Here is an 18722-nt window from a genome sequence, read left to right on the forward strand (position 1 = left end):
AGATGCCCTCATTAATTCTCACATGTATGCTTATTAGCTCTCATCCTACCTACCTTTGTCGCTCGTGCGCTATATGATAATATATCCGATCTTAACTAGTTACCGTTTTCATTCATTTTGCACTTTGTGCAGAAAATAAATAGAAAAAATAAAATAAAAAGGATGAAGACCAAGACCCGAGACCTAAAGACATAAAAGCATGCTTTGCTACTAACTGGCCTATGGACTAGTGTAAATAATAAGATCTGATAGTCCAATGGACAAAGGCCAGCTCGAGTAGACCTGATGATACACGGTACTTACAGGACGTGATATGCACAATGTATTCTTGATTTCCTTCTCTTCGAACCATCGAGAGTGTCTAAATCTATAGAAATCCTACTTAAATCAAAATGCAGTACCAATTGAACAACATTATTTGCTCTGGCCTTTTCTTCTCGTGGTTAGATTTTTTTGTGATTATATAGATATGGGAGAGTAAGTACACTGTAAGGAGGGGGGAAGAAAAAGTCGTCGATCCCAACGCCATTCCGAGGACTAGATAGTAACTAGAAGTTTAAGACTGATTCTTGACAGAGATTGCTTGGAAACTCTGTTTGGTATACACTTTTTGGATCCCATCACCGATAGATTATGGAAAGAGACGAAGAGGAAATACAGATTGCATTTTTTTCTTTCGTATAAAAGTAGAGAAACCTCACAATAAATCACATAACTTTTGGGGGGTATTGGCACATATTACATAGCTATCGCCGACAAGTCCATCAAGTTGGTACAGTAACGTCAAAATCATAACGATCGTCAGTAGATAGCTGGTCGATTGACCTGCCCAAGGAGAATCAGAGAGACGAGTTGGGTCATGAGACCAGATGATCCCGCGGGTCGTTTCAACGACTCCAACGAGAGAAGTCCAAGTTTTGAAAGGTGTTGTTTTCCGCCGCGATGTTCCAATCGGTAGCAGCATCTGTTTGCACAATAGGTCGGTCCTGAACCTCGTCAGAGAACAGATTCGGCTTTGTGTTGCGGCGATGCCCAGGATAGGGCCCTTCAGTATTATCTGCATTTTGCAATAGTTGAGCAGAGATACGTTCGCGAAGTCTCTTGATTTCACGCAGTCGATTCTTCCACGAGGATACATGTTCACCGCCTTCTCGATTCCAGACAAGCGAGAAGACCGAGGCATTGAGTGCGAGGATTCGGACAAACGCAGCGAGGTTCTTCCCCGAAATGACTTTGGGAATTGCAGCAGGCGTCAATTCTGGGAAACCAGGCTTACACATCACTCTCACAAGATAAAAATATTTGTCAAAGTCCGGCGTCTCATGAATTGCATCATGGTCCGCAATACGGGAAACGGGGCTGATGACGATATTGACGAAGTTGAACTGCGATGGTATAGTTTCAAAGTCGAAGGGCAAGTTTGATCGATTGAAGATGATGTTGACGAAATCGTTTCCGATGTGTCGCTTTTTGTTCACGCAGGCGGGATCAGCTTCGAGATCAGTTGGCATCATGGTCGCAACGTGGTAGACGATCTCTGTGACGCGGTCGCGCCATGCATATGTATATTCTCCATCAATGTCAGGATGAAGACCCTGAAGGTTGAACTGGGCACCCCTCAGCTGTACTTTTGTACCCAGGCCTGATAGGAAGTGCTCATAATCGGGACTACCGCTAGAGTTTGCAAGAATCTCAGCTTCAGTCGTTTGATTCTTGTCAATGTAGACCACACCAATCTTGTGACCATCGACAATATCATTGCGGTCAAAAGAATTTATCGCTCGACGTGTCATATCATCATCTGGAAGTGGAATTGGTTGCATGACTCTCGGCATCGGGAAAGCGGTTGTCGTCATCTGTAGCATAACATGATTCGGCAAAATGGCTGTTCGCGTTGATGGATCGGTTAAGTGAGAATCGGATGTTGAAGGGACCTGGTGTGGAAGCACTGGTGCAGTTCGCTGCTGATAGACTGCATAAGTTGTCCCTGAAGCTTGCCGCTTGGTGATTTGCGTCAGACCGGACACTCCTGCCGTTTCAATGGTGACAATGCTCATCCCCACAATCCACGATTTCTTCGTTACGGGGCCATCTGTTGGAGACGGCGGGAACGTTTCGAATGGAACAGTATCTCCTAGGTCGGAATATGTTACTCGCTGCATTAAGTCGATAAACACCTGGCTTTGCTCCTCGACAACTTCTTTGCCCGTTTCATCCATGAAGATGAGTCGACTGGTGATCCAATTAGCGTGCTTTGAGCGGTCCTGAAGCTTGAGAGATAAAAACCAGAAGATCATAACGTGATAGGTCAGCGTGTAGACATATTGCGAGACATCGTCCTGCCGTGGTACATCGGTAGTCTCCGACTGCGCCGAGGCCAGCTCCCGCAAGCCACCGCTGAGTCGACCCGAAATCGAATTATTCCGTGAGGTTGGCGACTCGGATGCTTTATATCGCTGCTCTCTAGATGTCTGCAAGAAGCGAACACAGATACCGAAGACTGTGCGAATCTCCTCCTCTCGAAGGTTGACATACACGTCGGGCAACCTTGCAAGCAGCGCCAAGAATTCCAGAATGTGGACCGCGATATTAGACATCGTGATTACTTTTGACATTTTGTCAAGGATAGCATGCAGCGACTTGGTCACAGAGAGAGGAATTTCATGACAACACACTGATAGGGCATGAATACATCCGCGAGACGTTCCATCCCATGAGCCAATAATGCCCATCATGAATGCCCGAACGAGGTCGTCTTCCTCACTCTTGGCAAAATGTTCATGATAGCTGATTAGTATGGACAAGGAATCGAAAATGCACACGGCAACATCGGCCTTTTTGACTCCTGTCCAGCTCGGCGGCTCGTGGAAGGACTCATTTTTGATGTGATCGCAGAGCACGCTGCGCAGCAACTTTATCTGAGGCGTGGCATTGCTGAAGAAATCTTTATTGCTTAATTGTTGTCCGAGGTGAGCAAGGATGTAGCTATATACGTCCCAGTCCGCTTCACGTTGCAAGAGTGCAATAATGGTCTCCAGCCACATATTCACTTTCAGAACTGTCTTTTGCTCAACTTCCGCCTCCGACATAGTGGAATCGTCGGGAGCTAGAAAGGCATAGGCGTAAGGGCTGGCAGAAGTTGGAGGCTCCTCTGGAAGGCCTTTCGGTCCTGCATAGGTCCAAGCGGGAGGTGTCCACCTCAAAGTACGGAACTTGGACGATTTGGATAGAACCGACGTGGATTGTTCCTTCATCGAGACCCTCGCTGCATGGCCAAGTGCCTCCTCAGTCCTTGAACTGCGCTCGCTTGAACTGTCATCGAGTATGCTTTGAGCCTTCGATCCGACATCGACAGTTCGACAAAGGACTGCAACGAGGAAATCATTTTCGGAGGGCGAGATAACAATAACAGATCCTGAGGAGTCACAGCGGAGTCTGAATAGCAGCTTCAATGCTGTTAATCGGGAGTCCGTCGGCCTTCCAGGTGATCTGGCAACTTCCAGAAGAGCTTCGAACAAGATAGACGTCCTGGAGGACGACTTATGCAAATTTCGCAGGAAAATGCGAACGAGTCCAACCGTGCACGCATTCGACATAGACGGCTCCAAGTTAACCGCGGACGAACGACGAGAACCAGGCTCTAGTGGAACGGGCGCAGATATGCTCTCTCTCTTTGGATCTTTGCTCATAGGAGAGCTGAGAGTATCCACGAGGAGCTGGAAGGTATCACTATCACTCAAAGCCGAAAGGTCCACGAGAAATGAAACCAGAGAGTCTAGATATTGCAGGTCGTCCTCGCCGGAGAAGTCCTGCAGTAGAGTTTCAAGTAGACCCTCAGATTTGAAAAGGTTAAATCCATCTTGGTTCAAAAAGGCGGCTTTCAATATATCAAGAGAGTTGAGACGGACGTCAGGCGCCTTATCGCGAGGTAGAATGAACCCTTGTATCAGGTTCTTTGCATGGGACAGCCAGTCCGGATTCTCAGGAAAACAGAGTCGTTCCGTCTTCATAAGATCCAGGAGAAGATTAGCTTGCGGCTGTTCGAGATGCTGATGAAGTTCTTCGAACAGGCGTCCGGTATCCAACTTTTGTTGTCTGCTCAAAGTCTCCCACATACCTCCCAACGCGGCCGTTATTCTCGCGACATTGGCTAGGATATTAGAGCGTACGTCATCTGGCGTGCTAGTTCTTGATGGTGATATATGACGATCGGGAGACTCTATCTCAGAAGTCTCAGCCGGCTTATCGATAATTCTGCGGGAGCATGTGATGATGAGATCGATAAAGTCAGACCAACTCTCCACTTGCAAAGAAACATGGATGAATTCGCCTTCCAGCATACTCAAGCAGAGTTCGAGGGTGTCCGCGTCAACACGGCCTTCATCTCTCTGGACGGCAACCTGCAGGGAGTTTACCAGCTCAGGAAATGATATTTGTGGCATCCCTTCCTGACCGTAAGCGCGGATCAGATCGGTAAAGACATATATTGTTCCTCGGATAACATTGAGATTCCGGCTTTGGTTACTCATGGCCTCCTTCAGAAAGGAATACAGGGTCTGGACCATGTCATTCTGTCGCGGTGATTTCGCAAGATTTCGTACAGCTCTCGATGTCGGCCCAGATAAAGACTTCACGGAAGCATGGATACTGCAGAGGACCTCGAGCAATCGGACGAAGCTTCCATCAGGTACCCCAGAATAGAGGATGACGGCGTCAAATATAGCAAGGGAGTTCTTGATGTCTGCGGCCACACTGGTTCTCCTGCAGACGAGTAGAACTGCTCCAAGTAGCTCCTCTATTTCTTCTGGGGTCGGAGGACTGCGTTGTAACGTGATTAAATCGACGACGAAATGAAGCAGGTCACCGAAATGTGCCTCATCTTGTTCGAGTCCGTTAGAACGTGGAGTCTTGCCTTTTCTGGCCTTCGCCCGAGCTGACGCGACATGATCGTACAGCGGAACAATGCAGGATGACACGACCGGTAATACGGAGCAAGTAGCGAAATCAAGTTTCCTTCCATGATCAGATAACGCTGTCAAAGCATTTATACGAGCAGGAATGACATCGGGAGCCGATTCCCGCGCGATAGATTCGAAAAGAGCCTGTCTACCGGCTGGTGATAGATCAAGGCGATTTGCAACTGCTTCCAACAATCTTGAACCACTCTTTCTAGCCTCCGGTGAGACGTCATTATGGATGAGATACGAGGCGGCCTCCCACAAAGCAATTGACTGTTCGGGAGTGAACCATTGCAGCGAGCGAGCAACATTTTCAGCTTCATCAATAGCTAGTGTGGGATTCTGCCTCTGCTCCAGATTTCTCAGTGAGACCTCGAAGTCGGGAGCACTCGGAGGGTCCGAGTTATTGGAGATGATGCTACCACGATGCATTGACTCAAACCCGAATGTGACTCGGCTACCTCGTCGACTATCGATCCCATGTGGTTGAAGTTCACTTCCGTCGGGCTGCTGTGATACGGGCGAGAGCGATTTTTGACGGCCTGTAGCTAGTGTCTTGAAGACGTCGGCGAAACTCGAGGTAGATGATTTATGCTGAGGAGCTGGGCGTTCATTGTCAGAAGACATGCGCCCCGTTGGACGAAGAGAATAGAGGGAATGGAGAATCCGTAGAGGATTTACTGTTTCTGTGGAGTGCCCAGAGCTAGCGGTCAATCACTCTTCTCGATCTAAAGAAGGAAGCTGTCGTTTTCCCCGACAGAGACACCAATACAGCCGTACAGAACGGTCGGACAGGTTGGACCACTATATAGTAACGAAAACAGAAGACGGAGAATGGCTCACAATCATGCACCGTAGAGCCGCATAGAAACGGTTTGCCGCGAGTATGCGTAATGTGGAACTGTAGAGTACTTGACTGTACGGGGTGGATGAGGTGCGGCAGAGCACAGACCAAGTATTGACGTCTGCTTCCAGGAATCTGCGGCAGGAGAGAACGCAGAAACAGAGAGAGGATGAAATGCAACAGCTGGATAGGCGGGCAGCACGCGATGAGTCAGTCTCGCGTAACAAAAGAGAGAGTTATTGACGGTCCATCTATCGCTATCCGGGGAACCTTGACGGCCAGACGATCGGCCCAAAACGGCATCGGCTGGCGGGACCACGTTTCTCCGATATGCCATCACGTGATGGGCAGAATCACCCCGCCATGGGCTCACCGCCTAGAAATCGCAACGCCGACCCGCCAAACAAACTGCCTGACAGGGAATCAAGCTAAATTTACGACCTTCTCGCCTGGATTCCAAAAGGCAAGGACATCAACGCAGACACGGAGCAGCGCTCGACACAGAGCGGACAGGATAGAAAGGTTTCTCAGCTGCAGTACCATCCAGCTTCCTTGAATAGTGTGCTTATCTCCTGTTTGTTGACTGTCAGCCACTCCGTCCTCCGCCCAAAATGGCTGACGGTCTGGGAGCTGTCGCTCAGATTCTTGAGGCGAGTTTAGACCCCAGACAGAACAAGCAAGGTAAGCAAGACATGGAAAGTTACACTTTGAGTTTGATTGGTCATCTAATTGCTCTTGTAGCCGAGATTGCTCTTCGTCAAGAGGAGAAGAAGCCAGGCTTCTCGTTGTCGCTTTTGCAAATCACAGCCTCTGCCACCTATCCTTACAACACCCGTCTTGCAGCCGCACTGTGCTTCAAGAACTTTATCAAGAGGAACTGGACGGATGAAGATGGGAACTACAAGCTCCAGCTCGATGAGGTGGCCACCATTAAGCGGGAGCTGATTGCTCTGATGATCTCGGTTCCACCAGGAATCCAGACTCAACTGGGAGAAGCAGTCAGCGTGATTGCTGACAGTGATTTCTGGGAACGCTGGGACACGCTGGTTGACGTACGGAAATCCGAAGTCAAAATTTCCTGAAACTTTTGCTAATTGGTCCTCAGGATCTCGTCTCTCGGCTCGATCCTACCAACCCTGCCGTGAACAACGGCGTTCTACAAGTTGCACACTCGATCTTCAAGAGATGGAGGCCTCTGTTCCGGTCAGATGAGCTGTACACAGAGATCAACCATGTTTTGCAAAGATTTGGAAACCCGTATCTTGCGCTCTTTGAGGTCAGTCCGCGCTTGTTGGCGTTTGCCTGGGGTATTTTATTGACTTGTGACATAGGGTCTGGACGGCTACATTGAGCAAAACAAGTCGAACAAAGAAAACCTTACGCAGGGGTTCACCCAACTTAACCTGATGATCAAACTGCTGTACGATCTATCCAGCCATGATTTGCCTCCGATGTTTGAAGATCACCTGTCCGCGATCGCGTCGCTTCTGCTAAAGTACCTCACATACGACAATGCCTTGCTGCACACCGACGATGAGGCGGACTCTGGGCTTTTGGAATACGTCAAGGCTGGTATCTTCGAGGCGCTTACACTCTATGTGCAGAAATACCTGGACGTGTTCGGTCCTCACGTCCAGCAGTTTGTAGGAAGCTCCTGGAACCTCTTGACCACAATTGGACAGGAGACGAAATATGACATCCTTGTTAGCAAGGCTCTCCAGTTCCTTACCTCGACTGCTAAGATGCCCGAACACGCGGCCGCCTTCCAGGATGAAGCGACCCTTGGCCAAGTTATCGAGAAGGTCATCCTGCCTAACGTGAGCCTCAGAGAATCAGACGAGGAATTGTTCGAAGATGAGCCTATTGAATTCATCCGCAGAGATCTTGAGGGATCTGACAGCGAAACAAGACGGCGTGCCGCTACCGATTTCCTTAGGACGCTGGCTGAGAAGTTCGAGGAGGCTGTCACCAAGGTCGTGCTCAAATACACAGAACACTACCTCGCAGACTATGCAAAGAACCCTGCATCGAACTGGAAGTCAAAGGATACATCTACCTACCTGTATTCGGCCATTGCTGCCAAGGGAGTTGCAACGGCCAGTCATGGAGTTACTATCACCAACCGCCTGGTCAGCATTACCGATTACTTCCAGAACCACCTTGCGGCGGACCTGGTTGCAGACACCGGAGCCCACCCTATCCTCAAGGTGGATGCGATCAAGTATCTGTATTCCTTCAGAAGTATCATTACCAAGGAGCAGTGGCAGGAGGTGTTGCCCTTGTTGGTCAAGCATCTTGCTTCTTCCAACTACGTCGTTTATACTTACGCCGCTATCGCAGTTGAGAGAGCGCTATATCTCTCGGATGCTCAGGGGCAGCCGATAATCGCACCGAGCTCTATCACACCGTTGGCGAAGGATCTCCTTGAGCACATATTCCAGCTGATCCAGAAAGACCAGGCCCCTCAAAAGGTGCAGGAAAACGAGTTTTTGATGAAATGCATCATGCGGGTTCTGATTGTGATCAGAGATGGCGTCATCCCGCTCACTGATACTGTCCTGCAGCATCTGATCAACATCACCCAGATCATCAGCGCCAATCCCAGTAACCCAAGGTTTTACTACTATCACTTCGAGGCACTGGGCGCTTTTATCAGATTCGCTGCCCCCGCGAACCCGGACAAGCTGGAGCAGGCCCTTTATACTCCATTCGTGGCTGTGCTTTCCAATGATGTGCAAGGTATGATTAAAGATCTACTGTTCTTGTATAAGTGCTTACTCTGTCCACAGAATTTATGCCCTATGTCTTCCAGCTTTTCGCTGCCCTGCTGGAAGCGAACCGTTCCGCAACTCTTCCGGACTATTACCAGAATCTAATTGCTCCAATCCTCATGCCCGTGATGTGGGAGTCAAAGGGAAATGTCCCCGCTCTTGTTCGCTTACTGTCTGCTATCATTCCTCGCGGTAGCCAGTTTATCATCCAAAACAACCAGATCGAGCCTGTTCTCGGAATTTTCCAGAAGCTCATCTCTACCAAGGCCAATGAAAGCTATGGATTTGACCTACTAGAGACCGTTGTTGCTTCCTTCCCTCCGTAAGTGCTGCTGCAGATAATGTTCTTTCAATATTGGATACTAATAAATCGACAGGACCACTCTAGAACCATATTTCATCTCAATTATGCAGATCATTTTGACACGACTGCAAAACTCAAAAACGGAGAACCTCTCTATTCGATTCGTCCGTTTCTACCATTTCATCTCTGCTCATGATGACAAAGGCTACAGCGCAGACTTTTTCATCCAGGTCACCGACAAAGTGCAGGCTGAGTACGGGTGTCTCGTAATTTTATATGTATCTGTTCAGCATTATACTAACCATTGTCAGGCTTTTCACGCCCATCTATTTGAACGTCATCCTTCCTGAGACGCAGAAGCTTGCTCGCCCGCTAGACCGGAAGACGGCCGTGCTGTCGCTTACGAAGACGTTGGCGAACTCGGAAGCGTTCGCAAATCGGTACAAGAAGGGATGGGGCTTCACCTGCGAGGCACTTCTCAAGCTCCTGGAACTCCCCCCTCTTCCCATAAGCAAGGATGATATGATCGCGGAGAATGACGTGGATGACATGGCCTTTGGTGTTGGATTCACGCAGCTGAACACTGTGCGACCGCCGGTGAGAGACCCGTGGCCTGAGACCGGAGCGGATCTCAAGGCGTGGGTGGGCAAATATTTGAAGGAAGCGGACCAGAAGCATGGCGGACGCATTGCCGGCTTCGTGGAGGAGCGACTGAACGCTCAGGCAAAGACCGTCCTTCTCAGTTACATGACTGCATGAGCTTCCCTGGCAGGAGTAGGTCCTTGTTGACCATCTGAAACTGTCAGTCTACATTTTTACGGGCTATGAGAATACGGTATTGTGTGGAATTTTGAGGGCGGCGGATGATTTCTCCTCTTTGCGATGTCAAGCACGCCGAGGAAAAGCATCGAGCGAGGCTGGACTTACATGCTTTAATGACCAAACTAGGCATCACTCAAAGTTCTATCGTCCCGAGAGCATTCGAAAATAAGACAAAAAGTTATTTCTCGCTGTCTGCTGATGATATTACACCGTAGAAAACTGTAAAGGTCCCATGCATGATGTTAAATCGCAAACCCGTAAATCCTGATATACTCAAAAAATGAACCAGTCCATCTGTCTCTTATACATGAACACTCCCAAACTCCACTGCAAAGTTCACGAAACGCTTCACAGTCTTCCGTCGTGTCCCCCAGCGCCCTCTTTCTCTTCATTCACACCCTCTCCTTCCTCACTATCTTCCCTTTTCTTCTCTTCCTCCAACGTGCGATACTTCCTCCGACTCTTCTTCATCTTACTCGCCTTCTTCTTCCGCTCGCGCTCGGCCTTGATGGCGGCGCGACTCTGCTCCCCCTTTTCCAATTGCTCCACTTTCTCAGCGAGGATCTGGCGTGCGATCTTCTGGTTCTGAGAACGCGAGCGCGTCGCTTGGGACTTTACCACGATCCCGGTGGGTTTGTGGATTAGTTGGACGGCCGAGTTGGTTTTGTTCTGTCCGTGGTCGTTAGTATAGAAGGAAAGAAATGAAGAAAACAAAAAGAATGAAAATGGCCATCAACAACAGGGGCTAATATAAATATTTGGATGTCCATGTGTATCAAAAAATACGGCTGGAAATGACAACAACTTCAGAAAGGATAACGCGACATGTAAATCATATCGTGTCCAATCCAGTCCAGATTCACCAAATGGAAAGGATTATTAAATAGAAATTTTAAATCCAAGTACAAAAGCAAAAAGGGGAGAAATCTTTTTCCATACATACTATTTTCTGCCCACCCGGCCCTGTCCCCTTCAGATATGTCCCCGTGATATCAGCATCGTCGAGTTTAGGTCTGGGCGGCATTGGCTTCCCCAGCAGCTGTGTCGTGCATGAAAACGGCCTGATGGACCGGATGCAGGTATTGATTGCCCTTTTCATAGGGCTAGATCGAATGGTGGAAAGCATGTCCGGAGAACTCCGCTCGTTGTTCCTGGGGTGAGAGGATGTACCTATGGAAAGGTCAGGGCTTTCCCTTTTCCACCGAACTTTTTCTCCTGGACAATTGGTTGATCGCGCAGGAAGCCAAGCGAGATTCTACATTTATGTACGGGATGGTGAAGAGTTTGAAGTTCTATGAGAATGGAGTCATGATCGAGAAGTTGTGCATAACGTGGTGAGAATGATGTGCTGCGCTAAGTACAGTACAGTACAATATTGTGAATTTCCAACAGAAGCTTGGGTGTTGCAGAAAGTCTTGGCGTTGACGTTGTCCGACCAGCGAGATTAGATGGACGGCTTTATGGCAGCATTCTCGACGAAGCTGTCTGCTGTGCAGTGTACTTTCTTACATGGGACAAGTAAAGTGTTATAAGGACATGTCAAGGGCAGCAACTGCTCGGATTGACTTGAAGTCGTCGAGGCGACGATTCCAGTATATGATCTACGTGGCTGTCGCTGCTGCCATAGCCATTAACTTAACTGAAGCAGAGTAAATACGGAGTAGAGTCTTGTGCTCTTCTGATTATACGCGCATGAAAGACGCATTAACGGTGCCACAGACACTATGGGTTGTGTTTATGATTCTTTGACGCGGGTATCTGGCATAAATAAATCTGTGGTCGCAACTATACCTAAGTGCAGCCTCTTTACTTTGAAGATTTAAGAAATATGTCGGCATTTAGATCCCCAATTCCTTAATTAGCCGATCTGTAAATATTGTAACTAAGACCTTGATGTACTCTATTTCTCTATAGCAAAGAAATTTCTAATAATAGTAACAAAAGAGTACTCATTGGATACTCATTGTTGGAGAGAGAAAGTAACCCACACGTTCAGGTCGCACCGCCATTTACCCTCACTACCTGCCCTGTAATCCATTCACTTTCCTTGCGCCACAATAGACTAACTGCTGTGGCGATTTCATCTGGCTTTCCGAGTCTTTTAAACGGGCTAAGGTCCGCTAGCGAGCGAACGACATCGTTGCTATTGTAGATCAAAAATTGCTCGGTTTCTGTAGCTCCTGGCGAGATTGCATTGACCCGGATGTTCTTCTGTGCGAGGTTTTGTGCCAAAACTCGCACCATCTGGTTCAAGGTGGCCTTTGTAGAAATATAAAGTAGGTAGTGCGGCGGTAGGGTATTGAAATCGGTCAGATCGGATGAAATAAAAATGATCGTGCTTCCTGGCGGCATATGTGGAATGGCTTTCTAGAAAGGCATGTCAGTCAGTATCATTTCCATCAATATGCTTATATTGGGCAGTAATTGGAAGGGTCGATAGCAAGCTCTGTATGTGCCATCAGATACTTATTCAAGCAGAACATACCTGCACAAGAAAGCAGGGCCCTTTAACATTGACTCCAAAGGTTCGATCAAATTGGTCTTCAGTAAGAGCCTCAATGTCACCCGCAGGCATGTACACTGCATTTGGAACGAGCACATCAATCTTTCCGAACCGAGACACTGCAGAATGAACCAGATACTCGACTTCTTGGATCTTGGAAATATCGGCTTGGACGGCCACTGCCCGATCAGCTCCAATTTGTGAGACTACCGAATCCGCCGCTTCGACGTCTGACAAATAATTGACAATGACTTTGGCACCATCTGCAGCTGCTTTCAGAGCTATAGCTCTGCCGATACCTCTAGAAGCACCGGTTATGAGAACCACAAGGCCATCCAAACTCATGGTATCGAACGATAATGCGTTTCTATACCATTTATTCCGCGCCTCAGGAGGTGACCGTGCAGACCCTTTATATATCTCTCTTCTGAGGCTCTGTTCGATGCGATCTGTATCATTAAGAAATCCATTTGTCATAAGTCCCCCACTGTGATAACTATTCAATGATATCTAGACCGCATTAGATCTAGGCATAGGATGAATGGTAAGGTAAGTCTCCGATACTACTAGTCCACAAAAACTAGGAGCATTATGCCTCAATCTAATGATTTCTAGAAGCTCAATCTACGCTCTATAATAATAGTTCTCCGAGATATAGTTCCACCGAGGAACGCTTGCGGCCGAAAGATATTCCTATTTAGGAAAGTAGCCAATTATTTCTCCGGTAAGTTACCACCACTACTGCTAACTAATGCATTGATGATTGTTTGCATGTAGATATAATTTAGTTAATAGACGTCTTCTGCGTTACAGCTGCAAGTTAAACTACGAAGCAGATATCGTAGCTCTGTACTAACCACCCCACTGAACTCGACGGATCCGATCGGTCTCGGAAAATAATTGGGATCACAATCTCGCATTAATGAACTAAATTAATGTGTCTCTAGTCCCAATATGCTTCTTAACCCTATAGATTTAGATATAAAGTTATTATAATGTGCCTGTATGTCTGGTTTCTGGCTATTAAGTTGCCTCTAGTATATGACTTTGAGACGTGCAACCCTACATGTTATTATATTCTGAGAATTTAACTGCGGTTATTTTTTTCACAGTTTAGGAAAAATAATTGCCTATTGGTGGTTAAGGCAACAGGGCCAAGCCTTGAAAGTAAATATACTAATAGCTTATTTTTGTCTTGTGTTTTTCTTATTAGTTAACGTGATTGGCCAACTTCAATGCTGTGCACATTATTGACTGTGTAGCTTTTGCGTCGCACTTGATTAAGATGCAGTATACGGGTAGCTCACGCCGCTTATTGATGAATAGTTGATTCTCTGTGCTTTTCAGGCTCATATTGCCGCCACGGACTACGAATGCTTCGTTACACTCGAGCCATCCAACCTCCAATACGTGAAACCTTGTTCCCTTAAGTACGACATAACTAATAGTCATCGTTTCCTAGTCCCTTTATAAATGCTCGTTTAGTTTATGGCATCACATTCTAAATACTTATAATTTAACTTAGCATTATCTTGTTTCACGTAGATTCTTTCAGTCTCTTTTATAGGCTGGCGGCAACCGCTTGCTGAAGTGCTATATCAATTTGCGCCTAAGCATAATGCATAATAGCCAAGGGCTAATATTTTTACTGTTAGACTAATCGGGTGTAACTGGAATAATATTTCTTCCGCATTGAGGAGCCGAAATGAGTGACTTGAGACTTATTAATGCAGTTTGGTCTAGGTACCTGGCAGAAGTCGTATTTGAACTCCGTGGCTCTCCAGATAACTCAAAAGATCACTACTGTTGATCTAATATTAATAATACGACCTATGGTAGTAGTATGACTCGTAGAGGTATACCTTCAGAGGTCTATTCTTTCAGACAGTACGGAGTATGCTGATCGGACATGGTAAACTTGAAAAGCCGATTTTTTTTCTTTCTGACGGCCGTAAGAACTTCTAGACAAGGAAAATTGTCGGCGTCGGTTTTAGGCTCAGCCCGTCAGATTCGAATTATCCGGCTACGGACCTAAAGTCGGCCTACAAAGTCCGTTTTCTGTCATCATGAGCGGATAGCATGTAAGTATAGTACTTACCAGGCGGTTTGCCGTCAATGATCGGACCTGGGCGCCACAGTAGGTACAAATTGTATGGTATTTCCCGTGCAACACGCATTTGCCCAACGAAGGACGATTCTCGCGACACAAAAAGAATCACAATATAGATGCTCGCAGAGACCAACGTTAGTCCTCCACCAATTCCCCCAACCTTCTCGGCTGCTCATGCGCACTGATGCGACAAAGAAGCCGAAGTTTACAACAGTCGGCCTATATCTGACATATTATGAGTGTTTTGTAGGGAAAATATACTCCGTCTATCATTCATATTACCCACGATGCTTATCCTAATTGCTGGAATCACTGGCTTTGTTGGCATTCCGTGTGCCAGGGCTGCCTTTGCACGTGGTCACAAAGTCCGAGGTCTGGCTCGTAATGCCAACAGACTCCCTGACGATATTTCCAACCAGCTTGAAAGTTTTGAGACTCTTTCCAACAATCATGATGTTGCTGCAATGGATCGGGCAGTGGATGGCATTGATGCGATAATCTGTGCCTTTGCCGGCCTTCCGGAGCTCTTTATGGAATCACAAATGTTGCTCCTTAGGGCAGCGGAACGCGCAGGAGTCAAGGTACGCTTTATCGATGACACTATCTGCTGCTGCAAATTGCTGATCTCTTCTAGGTGTTCCATGCCAGCTCCTGGAACTATGACTGGAGACGTTCCCCCGGCACACATGAGATTTATGATGACATCAGGGCTTTCGCTCACCACGTCGAGATCAGCTCCACCATAAAGCCAATTTACATGTTCACTGGCGCGATTGCCGAGTACTATTTCAGGAAGAGCCCAGCCGATTGGGACTCGAAAACAAAAACATTCAATTTTCATGGACCTTCTACGCAACCCACTCGGTATACAACGACGAATGACATCGCCAATTACGTTCTCGAGGCTATCACTGCTCCGGACGCGTCGAGCGGAGGCTATATCTTTGTCCAGAGCTTTGAGGCTTCGCCAGAGGACATTGTCAAGGAATATAATGCGGCGAGGGAAGGCCGGATCACAGCCAAGCTTAATTGTTTGGGAACATTGGATGATGCAAAGGCTAAGCTGGATCAAGGGAGAGCTATGTACGAGAAGAAGGACTGGCCCAAGTATCTCTGGTATTGCTACCAGTACCACATCCCGTCTCGCTCTTGGGATTACGAACCAAAGGATGTTTCCCGATTTCCGAACGTCAGACAGACGAGCCTATATGAGTTCTTTCGCCAGAACCCGGACGTGTAAGCAATAAAGCGAGGTGGTCACGAGCCGGTTTACCGAGTTTCTCATTCCGTAAAAAGACTTCAGAACACGGTCATATTCAAATACGTACAGTTCGAACTGCAATGAACTAGGACATGAAGTCAAAAACTTGAGATTATATTCCTGGAAAGTACTGATCAATCTGACAAAGAATGATTTACTCTTGTTATTATGTCAGACTCGACTTCTGGAAGTTAAGAATATACGGCCTTAAAATATCTGGCTGCTCACTGGTCTACCGCCTATAGTAATACGCATAGAATAAAGTTACCAGTATGCAAGCTACTTTAAAAATAAGACACTACCTAGTAATAGTAAATTTACTAATAGGTACTCCACTGGTGAATTTGCATATTTGTCAGAAAGCCTCTTTAGGACTATCAAGCCGAAAATATTAAGAAAGGTAGCTCTTCTACAACTACGTCTTTAAGGAAAGGTCATGTATTTATTATCTGATAGTAAATAGAGAAAAGTGCCTCTTAAGCAAGAACTAATCGTTGGTAGAACAACTGATACAGCTTTTCTCGGCCGATAAGTTCTAACCCTGAGTACATATACATCTTTTATCATTCGATACCGTCAGAATCCAATTACGATCAAATGCGGAACATCTAACAACAGCTAGCTAGGATCGAATCGAAATGTTAAACAGGGCCCACGTACTCATTGAAAGGCTGTAAGAAAAGCTCATTTATAACGCATGAAATCCTCTCTCCACTTACGTAGTAACCTGCCTCAACCGTGACTTACGGAACCTCGTTTAGAGGTCCGATTTCCTTCAAGGGAACCACAGGAACCCGGACAAAATTCGAATAGCCACCTCCGACGTGCAGCGTATTGATAGCATTGACATGGTACTCTTTCGCCCACGATCTCAGAGGGGGTGGCCTGTAAGATGGAATGTCCGGTTGGGCTTCCGAAGGAAGGATGTCGACTCTCAGCCGCCAACCAGATCGGATTCGAGCTGCAACTGGGCAAATTTCGACATTCACCTCACAGACCTCTTCCCGTTGTAGAGGTGCATAATCCTTTTCCAAATGAGTGTGCCAAGGTCTCCAAGGCAAGCTTTTCTCTGGATCTGTCGCTCGATGACTGGCCCTTAGGAGACCAGAAGCGAGCGGTTCAAGATTCGGCCCAGTGCAAAACTTCACCACCTGGTCATTTTCATCTATCGCCCACAGTGAAACAACAACATCGGCATCATGTGATGTCGATGAAATATTGAGTGTTGCGGTAAAATGGCCAATCAATTCTATGTCTTTTCCAAATGGTTTGGAGAGGAAGCTCACTCCTGCCTTTGCGGATTTAGGTTCAATGTCTGCCATATATGAAAGTGCCTTAACAGGTGCCCCAACCGGTGTTTCGGGCCTCAGACTGCCATCAGGGTAAAGATGCCAGTCGATATATTTCGTTCCGGGGATTTCCCAGTCATCTTCAGTTCGCCAATACCATTTCCCGTCGCCGATCCTCATTTGGATCCCGACCTTCTCCAAGTCATAGTTGTCTAGTCCTTTCAGATAACGTTCAGTGAAGCGCAGCAACTTATGAGCCGCAACCTCATTTGGCCAGCTGAAATAATTGGAATCAACAATCTGTAGATGTTTGTTTGTGGAAGAAACCCGTCGCCATGCTTCGTAAGGACCTCGATGATGGAAGATGAGCATTTGAGCAGCTGCCATAAATACCGGGATATCAATATCCTCAATCTCGCATTGCAATCTCTCCCAATAATCATCATAAAAAGGGTGACCGGCAAAGGTAGTCACTAGATCCTCGGCTGCTGGCCACCGGGGCGATGCGGCGTTGATTCCATCACTCCAGGGGCGGAGATAGTTCCACGCGGAGATACCCCCGACATATCCAAGATCCCGGTACAAGTCAACATCCGCTGCAAGCTCGACGTGAGTATTTTCATACACAAGGAAAAGAGGGAGTCAACTCACTTGCATAAGGAATAATAGCTCTGAGTCCTTTCGGTTTTCGCACCGCAGAAGGCCATTGGCAATTGGCCCCGTACGAGTTTCCGGCCAAGCCGACATTTCCAGTGCACCATGGTTGTCTTGCAACCCATTCTACGACATCACTAATGTCACTCGACTCTTGGGGTGATACGAGAACACCTCGTGTCCCTGGTGTTTGTGAAACCCCCCGAGGATCGATCTTAACCATGGCATATCCTCGTGGAACCCAGTAGAATGTATTGAACGTCCCTATTGTCTCATAAACTCTCTGTTTAGTCCATGTTCCAAACCAAGGGCCTGTGTTCGGAATATGCAGGGGCGTGTCGGCAGAAGTTGAATGCCAGTCATCTTCTGCCTTTTCGAAAGCCGCTACTTCGTCGTAATCATCGCGTCTTGGCCCGGAATACACTACTCGTTTGCCGTAGACTGTTGAACTGACCAAAGCTGGAAGTCTTCCCTCCGGAGGCAAATATATATCTCCAAGGACATAGTTTCCATCTCTCACAGGAATTTGGATGTCACGAAAGACCCGGAATCCTGCGATAGCTCGTCGAAGATGGTTCCGAACATGTGGTATGCTTTTGACCGGTATTCCAATTTCGGCACCAATTTTCTGGAGGACCTGGTACACGTCTCTTGTGTCTTCGGCATCGAGATTAATCTCATGAGCGTAGTTCGAGACAGTGTGTTGAATCTGCCGGAGATTCTATCATTAAGCATCAAGACGGAGATGATATAAATTGGTAATTGTGTGTAACTCACGTCATCATTTATTTGTATGGCTTTCTCAAAACCCAACGACGGAGTAAGGCTGAACAGTAAGGCGGCCCTGTTGAGAAGTTTTGGATTGCTAAGTGAAGGATTGTCGACCAAGTCGAGGACACTCAGTCTCTGCCGTCCTTTAGCTACACCTAACTGAAGGGACCCGATAGAGAAGGAGATGTCATCCCCATCATAGTATTGAAATTGACCGTTCGGGCTAGAAGTGGTTCCGGATAGATCGCCACATTTATATGACAGCCCAACTGTATCGGTAAAAACACCTGTTGAGAATGAAGCCATTTTCAAACAGATAAGTTGCTGAAGAACACAGAGTTTGACAGAGAGACAAGAGATATAGCAAAATCAGATTTCCGAGAGAGTACCTAGTTATTGTCGGAGGAGCGTTTATCTACTAACAGATTGTCTGCT

The 18722-nt window shown here is 47.1% G+C and overlaps 6 protein-coding genes across 6 annotated transcripts; 2 read left to right on the forward strand and 4 right to left on the reverse strand.

The window, feature by feature from the left end:
* Window positions 1–422: 422 nt before the first annotated feature.
* On the reverse strand, window positions 423–6034 carry C8Q69DRAFT_476807 (GTPase activating protein). The gene is made up of 2 exons (XM_028631283.1): window positions 5802–6034; window positions 423–5644 (listed from the first exon to the last, which is right to left on the reverse strand). Exon 2 carries the CDS (start codon window positions 5583–5585, stop codon window positions 888–890), a length of 4698 nt encoding a protein of 1565 aa, XP_028482566.1. The 5' UTR covers window positions 5586–5644; window positions 5802–6034; the 3' UTR covers window positions 423–887.
* A 180-nt stretch (window positions 6035–6214) lies between these two features.
* Window positions 6215–9882, forward strand: C8Q69DRAFT_476810 (CAS/CSE protein). The gene is made up of 7 exons (XM_028631284.1): window positions 6215–6483; window positions 6544–6854; window positions 6908–7078; window positions 7134–8541; window positions 8592–8895; window positions 8951–9130; window positions 9189–9882. The coding sequence occupies exons 1-7, from the start codon at window positions 6414–6416 to the stop codon at window positions 9634–9636; spliced, it is 2892 nt and encodes a 963-aa protein (XP_028482567.1). The 5' UTR covers window positions 6215–6413; the 3' UTR covers window positions 9637–9882.
* Window positions 9883–11235, reverse strand: C8Q69DRAFT_476811 (RF-1 domain-containing protein). Its single transcript, XM_028631285.1, has 2 exons — window positions 10643–11235; window positions 9883–10368 (listed from the first exon to the last, which is right to left on the reverse strand). Exons 1-2 carry the CDS (start codon window positions 10823–10825, stop codon window positions 10048–10050), a joined length of 504 nt encoding a protein of 167 aa, XP_028482568.1. The 5' UTR covers window positions 10826–11235; the 3' UTR covers window positions 9883–10047.
* A 449-nt stretch (window positions 11236–11684) lies between these two features.
* C8Q69DRAFT_500769 (putative oxidoreductase) lies at window positions 11685–12547 on the reverse strand (the record flags this gene model as incomplete). The annotated part of the gene is made up of 2 exons (XM_028632351.1): window positions 11685–12066; window positions 12185–12547. The coding sequence occupies 2 exons, from the start codon at window positions 12545–12547 to the stop codon at window positions 11692–11694; spliced, it is 738 nt and encodes a 245-aa protein (XP_028482569.1). The 3' UTR covers window positions 11685–11691.
* Window positions 12548–14099: 1552 nt separating this feature from the next.
* On the forward strand, window positions 14100–15852 carry C8Q69DRAFT_476816 (NmrA-like family protein). Its single transcript, XM_028631286.1, has 2 exons — window positions 14100–14893; window positions 14947–15852. The coding sequence occupies exons 1-2, from the start codon at window positions 14600–14602 to the stop codon at window positions 15550–15552; spliced, it is 900 nt and encodes a 299-aa protein (XP_028482570.1). The 5' UTR covers window positions 14100–14599; the 3' UTR covers window positions 15553–15852.
* A 196-nt stretch (window positions 15853–16048) lies between these two features.
* Window positions 16049–18593, reverse strand: C8Q69DRAFT_436651 (Alpha/Beta hydrolase protein; the record flags this gene model as incomplete). The annotated part of the gene is made up of 3 exons (XM_028628567.1): window positions 16049–17458; window positions 17514–18225; window positions 18294–18593. 3 exons carry the CDS (start codon window positions 18591–18593, stop codon window positions 16317–16319), a joined length of 2154 nt encoding a protein of 717 aa, XP_028482571.1. The 3' UTR covers window positions 16049–16316.
* Between the last annotated feature and the right edge of the window lie 129 nt (window positions 18594–18722).

The sequence above is a fragment of the Paecilomyces variotii genome, assembly GCF_004022145.1.
Source record: "Paecilomyces variotii strain CBS 101075 chromosome Unknown C8Q69scaffold_11, whole genome shotgun sequence".
NCBI classification, from domain to species: domain Eukaryota; kingdom Fungi; phylum Ascomycota; class Eurotiomycetes; order Eurotiales; family Thermoascaceae; genus Paecilomyces; species Paecilomyces variotii.